We start from the raw sequence: 9,297 nt of genomic DNA on the forward strand, positions 1-9,297 counted from the left end.
TTGAGATGTAGATTTTTATTTGTCGTTGGTTTTGCGTTCTATCATTTCAACTTGTGTTGTGCACTTCTTGTGGTTTTTTATTTTTGTGTCGTGTCAATTTCTTGTTTTTAAGTTTTTTTTTTCTTTTTTTTTTTTTTTTGCATTTAATATCACTTTGATTTTGTTCTCGTTTCAATGGGCCTGTCGTTTTACTAGTTGCTGTTTACATTCCTATGGTTTTATTTACTTTTATCCTTTCTTGCGTTTTCCTTTTAATGTCCACTTCATTCCTTTTTGTCGTCGTTTTCATGTGCCTGTGGTTTACAGTTAAACTTCTTTTCCCTTTTTTTTAATGAGACGATGAACGATTTTTTTAAATTTTTTCCTTCTTTTGTTGCGTTTTTGTCTCAGTTAAAAAAAAAAAAAAAAATTACATCTGTTACTTCCAGCAACAAAAGAAGCCAATTAAGCAGATTTTTCCTTTTCTCAAATTTTTCTCTCTGAAGCTGGTTTGATCAACAAAACTTCACAAAATCTGTCACTCCCACCAATAATACTTGTGTTTGAAAATAACTTCCTCGAATTATTTACTGAAACAAAGAAGCTTATGTTAACACTGAAATTCTTCGCAGCACAGATTCCCCCGTGCCCCAACAAGAGAAAAATACACAAGGAACAAATAAAAAGAAAAAAAAAAAGTTGTAACTTTACAATTATTTGGCAATCAAACTAAATACCAAACCATCTAATCATAGTCATCAACAGCAAGCCAGTCACTCGACTCCTCACCTTCCGAGTCTTTCTCCTTGGACTGGCCAGGTTTTTGCTTGCCACTTTGAACCTTTGAACTTCCGCTTAGCTGAACCCAATCATTGGATTCACCAGGCGAAGAGGTTCTAATGTCCTGCGCTGTCCTACTGTCCGATAATCGACGAGAGACTTCACTGTCATCATCCTCTAGATCGCTAAATGAAATATCATCCTCAGTTTCAAACTTTACATCGGCGGCTGAAGTGTTACCCGAGTCATCAATTGCCTTCTCCAAACACTGCTCAGTATTAGCTTTACCTGAAACTTCAAACTTCAATGCATCGTGTTCCAATGATGGATTATCGTGCCCTTGTTTTTTGCTGACTTGGATGTGGTCTTGAGATGTACTAAGAGGCTTGGAGTTCTCAGAGGTCTCTACTTGTGCATCTCTGTTCTGAAGCTTCTGGAGAAGTACATCTCTTGCTTCAACAATCTGCAAAGATAGAGCTTTAAAAACTGCTCAGGAGAGACGTTTCCAAAAAAGCTGCGAGCCAGAATCCAAAGAACAACATAGGGTTTTAAAAGAAAAAGAAAGTGAGAAGGAAAAAAACTACCAATAAGCCACAGTTTTAAATTGTCAACTCGCATTAAAATCACATCACATTAAGAAAAGTGTAACAGTCAAAGAAAACTTGAAGAAAATCTGAGAGTCTAAAACAATGTCTACCAATAGTTCATAACACTTGGCTCGAAAACAAAGACTTCGTTAGAAATTTGATGTCTTGGTGGGAGGAAGAGGAGGTCAGAGGGTGGAACGGTTTCAAGTTCACGAGGAAGTTGGAAGTTTTTGAAGGGGAAAGTGAAGAGTTGGAGTTCGGAGGAGACCGATGCTATGCGAGTAAAGAAGCAGAGGATTAAGGAGATCGATCAACTTGTAAGGGGCTCTGATTGGACAGCAACTTTGAAGGAGGGAAGGAGGGAGTTAAAGCGGCGTTTTTTTTTTTTTTTCTTTCTTATTATTGAGAAGGAGGATAAGGCCTTGAGATTGAAGTGTAAGTATACTTGGGCTCGGGATGGAGATGCGAATACGAAGCTTTTCCATAGGTTAGTGCAAGGAAAACAAGAAATATTGTTTCAAAGCTAGAGCATGAAGAAGGATCTGTTGTGGCGGATGAGGAGATCACAAAGTTGTTAGTTGGCTTCTATGAGAAACTTTATGAATCTTTGGGAGGAAATTTCACTGCTATTGAAGGTTTGAATCGGAACCCAATCTCAGTTTTGGCTGCAGAGACTTTAGAGAAGCCATTTGAAGAAGAAATTAAGAGAGCAATTTTCAATTGTGACAGAAATAAGGCCCGCGGCCCGGATGGGTTCACACTTTCATTTTGTCAAGAATGTTGGTGTAATTTTTTGAGAGAAGAATTAGAATATTTCTCTTATTGAAGAACTGAGAATACATAAGAAAATACATAGGACTTCATTGAGGCAATTACCGCTGTCCTATGCTATTCCACAATCCTAAATGGAGAGAAAATCTACCTAAACAAGGAAAGTAATAAAGAGAGAATAATTTGGTAACAGCCTACTAAGAAATCCCCTATAAATGGAAATAGCAAAAGTCAGTCCACTAATTAAATTGGAATTCCACACTCCCTCTCAAGCTAGGTTGTATATGTTAATCATGCCCATATTGGAATCAAATCTTCAAAGTTTGTCTTCGGTAGAGCTTTGGTGAGGACGTCTGCAATTTAGAGTTTCGTTGGAGTACACACTGGCTATATTATTCCTTCAATCTTCTCCTTTATAAAACGACGATCAATCTCAACCTGCTTTGTCTTATCATAATGAACAAGATTTTTAGCAATGTTTATTGCGACCTGATTATCACACGACTTCATAAAACCTTCAACTGGGATCTTGAGTTCACCAAGGACTCGTTTTAACCAAATTCCTTCACAAATGCCATGGGCCATAGTTTGAACTCAGCTTCAGCACTACTTCGGGCTACGACAGATTGTTTCTTGCTCCGCCAAGTGACTAGATTACCCCATATATAGGAACAATATCCTGAGGTTCATCTTCTATCAGTTATAGATCTAGCCCAATCAACATCGGTGTAGATCTCTATGTGAAGATTATTTGAGTGAGAAGAGAGAAAAATAATTGAAGAAATTGAAGAGAGTTTAGAGAAAAGAATCCTAATTCTCAAAGGTTTTTTTCTCTTATGTTTTTCTTGAAAATATCCGTGTACAACCATAGCCTTTTAATAGGTTAGAATCAGCAAATAATGTTGATTGATACACCAGCAAACAATGGGATCCGATACCCTTATTAAAGAAAATATCCTAATCAAATCTGATCTGATATGATCAGATTTGTGCCATTTCCTAAAATAGAGAAAATAATCCTATCTATTACAATAATTACAAATTATTATAATCTTTCAACACTCCCTCTCAAGCTTGGAATATATTTTGATCATTCTAAGCTTGGAATTTAGCTCCTCAAACTTTGCTCAAGCAAGTCCTTTTGTCAAGACATCTGCCACTTGTTGATGAGTTGACAGGTGATTTAGATTCAGAATCCCTTCTTCAATTTTCTCTTTAATGAAATGTCGGTCTAGCTCCACATATTTGGTTTTATCGTGATGAACAGGATTCTTAGCAATGCTTATTGCTGCTTGGTTATCATAGTATACCAACATGGGTTCTTCTGTAGGGACTCTGAGTTCCTTCAGTAGTCTGTTTAGCGACATCCCTTCACAGATTCCTTGAGCTAGTGCGCGAAATTCTGCTTCTGCATTACTTCTTGCAACAACTGACTATTTTTTACTTTGCCATGTGACAAGATTGGCAGTAACCTGTTGTGGATCTTCTGTCAATGATCGTGTCTGCCCAACCTGCATCTGTAAAGACTTCTATCATTCGATTTGACCCCTTTTTGAAGAACATTCCTTTCCCTGGAGTCATCTTCAAGTAACGAAGAATTTTGTACACTGCTTCTAAATGTTCTTCATTAGGTTTGTTCATGAATTGACTAACCACACTTACTGAGAAGGCTATGTCAGGTCGTGTGTGCGAAACATAAATGAGTCTCCTAACCAGGCGTTGATACCTTCCTGTCTCGACTGGAGGACAATTTTCATTGACCCCGAGTTTTTTATTTGGATCCATTGGAGTATCTGCAAGCTTGCATCCTAACATCCCAGTTTCTTTGAGTAGATCCAAAACATATTTTTGTTAAGAGACTACTATCCCTTTCTTAGATCGGGCTATCTCCATACCAAGGAAATTTTAAGTTTCCAAGGTCTTTGATCTCAAATTCTCTTGATAAGACTTCTCTCAATTTGATTATTTCTTCCTTAAAGTCTCATGTCACAACAATATCATCAACATACACAATGAGAATTGCCACCTTTCCATCGTCTGCAAATTTTATGAATAGTGTGTGATCGGAGTGTCCTTGAGAATATCCTTGTTCCTTAACCACTTTTGTGAACTTGTCAAACCACACTCATGGAGATTGTTTAAGTCCATAGAGCGACTTTCGAAGCCTGCACACCTTGTTGACATTAGCTCTTGCTTGAAATCCATATGGAATTTCCATAAACACCTCCTCTTCTAAATCCCCATGAAGGAATGCATTTTTGACATCGTACTGATGCAACGGCCAGTCCTTATTAGCGGCTAAGGAGAGAAGCCCACGAATGGTGTTGAGTTTTGCAACTGGTGAGCATGTTTCCTGATAGTCAATGCCGTAGGTTTGTGTGAAACCTTTGGCAACAAGTCTTGCTTTGTAACGGTCTAGACTCTCATCTGGTTTGACTTTGACAGTGAATATCCATTTGCAGCCAACTGGATGTTTTCCCTGTGGTAGCTCTGTCAGCTCCCAAGTGTCATTCTTTTCAAGTGCTTCCATTTATGCTTCAACTGCCATCCTCCACTCTAGTTTGCCAAGAGCAATATAAATGTTATGTGGAATCTCAATATCAACTAGATTAGTGGCAAACGCCTTGAATTCTAGAGATAAACCAACATAAGACACAAATCTCTGAATAGGATGTCTTGTACATTCCCAAACACATTTTCTTATGGCAATTGGCACATCAAGGTTATTGTCAACAGGTTCATTGGCAACATTGTTACCTTCATTTCCTGAAATGAGTTCGGATTCATGACTGCTCAGGAAGAATTGGAATTTCTTCCTTCTCATGAGGCTTGTTCCTCCTTGTATAAACACGTAGCTCTTTTTCATGCAAAATCTGAGGTGGTTCAGGAAAAGTTTCAATTGGAGGGTTATCTGGAATTGGTTCACGTTCGGCCTGATTTGAAGTCATTGGTTCAGGTTCGAGCTCATTTGAAGTTTTTGAGAAGCCAGGCTCGGTTGTGGTTGTGAGGTACCACAAATTACATTCATTCTGTGTATTCTCCCCCTGAATGGAATTTTGGGTGAAATAGGGTTGGTTTTCGAAAAAGGTTACATCATAGAGGTGTAAAATTTCTGTCTCTCTAGTGAATAACACTTGTAACCCTTCTTATTAGGAGAATAACCTAGAAAAACGCATTTAATGGCTTTGGGGTCAAGTTTGCTTCTATTTGGAGCAAGATTATGGACAAAAACCGAACTCCCGAAGATTTTAAATGGTAAAGTGGAGATGACATGAGTTGTAGGATGGCTCTTGAGTAATTTTTGACAAGGACTCAAAATTTAGTACCCGAGAAGGCATTCGGTTTATAAAGTATGCTGCAGTTAAGACAGCATCCCCCCAGAACTGTTTAGGGACGTGGGTGGTGAACATGATTGATCTGCTATCCCGTTTTGTTGGGGTGTGTCAATACAAGAGCTTTGTTGTATTATCCCATGAGTTTTGAAGAATTCCCCAAGAATCGTATTGAAATAATCTCTAGCATTGTCAAACCTAAAGACTTTTATACTCGTTTGAAATTGATTTTGTATCCTGGTATAAAACTCTTTAAATATGATACTAGCCTCTGATTTGTCTCTCATGATATATACCCACGTCAATCTAGTATGATCACCTATGAATAACACAAACCACTTTATTCCTGAAATGGTTTTAACCCTTGAGGGACCCCAAATATCACTATGGATCATTGCAAAAGAATGGGAAGATTTATAGGGCTATGATGGATAGTTGTTTCTAACATGCTTTGAAAATTGACAAATTTCACATTGCAATAATTTTTCATTCACAATGTCAAACAACGAAGGAAACAACTTTTTTAAATACTGAAATTAAGGATGTCCCAATCGGAAGTGCCACAACATAATTGCACTTGTTTTATTTCAAAGGTTTAAGGAAATAGGAAGAGATACACTTGCATGATGAGCTTGTTTTATAGGATTACTTGGCCCTTCGAGAAGATAGAGTCCCGCACACTCCTTAGCATTGCCAATCATCCTCCCTGATTCCAAGTCCTGAAAATAACAATGAGTTGGTGAGAAATGAGTTATACACTTTACATCGTTGGTAAGCTTGCTGATAGATAAAAGATTGTAGTTTAGATTTGGAACTAGTAACACGGATTTTAAAATAAAATCTTTGTTAATGACGATAGTTCAAATTCCTGTGACCTTAGCAGCAGAACCATCAGCAATCCACACATTATAATTTCCAGGGCATGGGTAAAGTGTGTGAAATAACTTTTGATTACCGGTCATATGATCGGAGGCACCAGAATCAACAATCCAAGGACTGTAAGTGTCCTTTTGTGATGTTGAAATTGTGGGGATATTACCTTTTTGAGTTATAGTACCAATCCTGATGGTTTCAGGCACATTTTATTGACTGATATGCTTTTGCAAGAACTCCAATTGCTCTTGGCTGAACAACATGTTTTCTGAAGTTGGTTTCTCTTCTCCACTGGCTATAAGTCCACGCCTTTCCCCTTTATTCTAATGATTTTGATAAGCTGCTCTAGGTTTCCAATTAGCCGGTTTTCCAGCAAGTATTCTTTGTATGTCCTGGCTTCTTACAGTGCTCGCACCATGGACGGCCATTTTTCTTCGATTGAGAACCATCACGACTCAGACTGGGGCCATGTGCAGGAAGGGCTGAAGCTTCAAGGGAGTCAGAGGATCCTTGAGTGGTTGTTTGAGTGCCCATCATCACCTTACTTCATAAAAGGCCTCCCGGGTAAGGGTTTAGTGCTGAGAACCCTTCCTCTAACTTCATCCAGATTTTTATCGAGATCTAGTAAGAACTTGAAAATCCTTTCTTTCTCCACGACTTTCTTGTACTTGATGCTGCAAGTAGTACAACCGAGTTTTTCACTATCAATGAGACCTAGTAAGAACTTGAAAATCCTTTCTTTCTCCATGATTTTCTTGTACTTGATGCTGCAAGTAGTACAACCGAGTTTTTCACTATCAAAGAGATCAAGTTGCTTCCAATATCTATTTAGACTGTTAAAATATTGAGTAACAGTCATGTCCCCTTGTCGAAGTTCACTAAGTTGTCCTTTGATTTCAAATATCTCAGCCGTATCTTCATTGTCGGAGTATGTTTCCTTGGCAGCCTCCCATATCTCTTAAGTCGTGCCATAGAACAAGAAATCTTCACTAATCTCCTTGGTCATGGAATTTAATAACCATGACATGACCATACTATTTTCAGTTTTCCAAACCTTGTGTTTCGGATCATCCTGCGCTGGTTCAGTTGTTCCTCCCGTAAGGTAATCATCTTTTCCATTACCACAAATGAAAAGCATGATTGATTATGACCATTGAAGATAATTCCGATCAGTTAGTTTGTGACTTGTAATCGACAACAGCAAGGAATCGGAGTTTGTAGGGATGCTGGCCTCGCTAGTCTCTCGAGCAGAACAAATGGTTGTGGAGGACATTGCCAATGTTGCTGATGAAGCCATTCCGTATTTGACCATTTAGGTTTGAACATAAAATAAAAGAGGAATAGAGACGACTAACAGATTGGAGATGATATGGATTAGAATACAGGCTCTGATACCATGAAGATTATTTGAGTGAGAAGAGAGAAAAATAATTGAAGAAATTGAAGAGAGTTTAGAGAAAAGAATCCTAATTCTCAAAAGGTTTTTTTCTCTTCTGTTTTTCTTGAAAATATCCGTGTACAACCATAGCCTTTTATTAGGCTAAAATCAGCAAATAATGTTGATTGATACACCAACAAACAGTGGGATCCGATACCCTTATTAAAGAAAATATCCTAATCAAATCTGATCTGATATGATCATATTTTTGTTATTTCCTAAAATAGAGAAAACAATCCTATCTATTACAATAATTACAAATTATTATAATCTTTCAACACTATGTCTCTCTTTATTGATCGTTGAAAGATGAGCCCTTTTCCTGGTGTCATTTTAAGATATCTGAGGATGCGATACACTGCATTAATATGTTCTTCAGCATGATTGTTCATAAATTGACTCACCATACTGGCAAAGAAACATATGTCAGGTCTAGTATGTGAGAGACATATGAGTTTTTCCACCAAGTCTTTAATATCTCCCCTTGTCCACAACAACACTTTCTTCTATTTAACTCAACTTGTTTGTACAATCTGTCGGAGTGTCAGCTGGTTTACATTCGAGCATCCATGTTTCTTCTAGGAGATCTAGAATGTACTTACACTGTGAGACAACAATTCCTCTCTTTGACCATGCAATTTCCATCCCAAGAAAAAAAATTGAGATCTCCGAGATCTTTAATCTCAAATTCCTTGGCTAGGATTTCTTTCAAAATGCAAATGTCTTCTACATAATCTCGTGTGAAGATAATATCATCAACATAGACTATGATAATAGCTATCTTACCCTCAAGAGAATGCTTGAAAAACATTGTGCGTCAGCCTAAGTCTGTGAGTATCCATTCTTCCTAATGCCTTTTGTAAATCTGACAAACTAGGCTCGAAGAGACTCCTTGGGTCCATAAAGGGATTCTCTGAGTTTACAAACTTTATTAGCATTTGTCTGTGATTCAAAACCTGGAGGAATCTCCATGTAGACTTCTTCCAATGTGCCATTCAGAAATGCATTTTTGACATCTAGCTAATGAAGAGGCTAGTCCAGATTAACTGCTAATGATAACAAAACTCTTAACTTTGTTGAGTTTGGCAGCTGGCGCAAAAGTCTCCAGATGATAATTCCATAAGACTGAGTGAAACCCTTTGCAACGAACAGAGCTTTGAATCTCTCCACACTTCCGTCTGCCTTGTACTTCACTGTGAATATCCATTTGCAGCCAACCGCATGTTTCCCCTTAGATAATTCTACAAGTTCTCATGTCTTATTCTTTTTTAATGCACGAATTTATTCCCAAACGACAACTCTTCATCCTGGAACTTTGAGAGCTTCATTTATGTTGGTGGGAATCTATATATTGTTGAGAGTTGTGGAAATCCGGATTCTTTGTGAACTCTAGGATCCGGATCTTCTCTGATTTACAGAGTGCTAGCTGTAAAGTAATTGTAATTAGTTTCCTAGAATAGAGGATTTGGTATTCATTCACCGTTTCCTATTTTAGGTAGTTTCTAGTTTATGTTTCTCATTGTAATGCTATTTATTG

At 37.8% G+C, this 9,297-nt stretch overlaps 1 protein-coding gene across 3 annotated transcripts in view; it reads right to left on the reverse strand.

Moving 5' to 3' along the window:
• Window positions 1–514: 514 nt before the first annotated feature.
• LOC21385714 overlaps window positions 515–9,297 on the reverse strand; it is a 22,747-nt gene continuing 13,964 nt past the window's right edge. The window contains exons 2-3 of one of the 3 annotated variants that reach the window (XM_024174176.1): window positions 6,067–6,168; window positions 515–1,222 (exon numbers count right to left, since the gene is read on the reverse strand). In XM_024174176.1, coding sequence (XP_024029944.1) covers window positions 725–1,222; window positions 6,067–6,150 — 582 coding nt within the window. In that variant the 5' untranslated portion in view covers window positions 6,151–6,168 and the 3' untranslated portion in view covers window positions 515–724. The remainder of the gene's footprint in view (window positions 1,223–6,066; window positions 6,169–9,297) is intronic. The other 2 variants (XM_024174177.1, XM_024174178.1) reach the window with 2 other exon arrangements.

Source organism: Morus notabilis, unplaced genomic scaffold (genome assembly GCF_000414095.1).
Source record: "Morus notabilis unplaced genomic scaffold, ASM41409v2 Scaffold960, whole genome shotgun sequence".
Taxonomy (NCBI): Eukaryota; Viridiplantae; Streptophyta; class Magnoliopsida; order Rosales; family Moraceae; genus Morus; species Morus notabilis.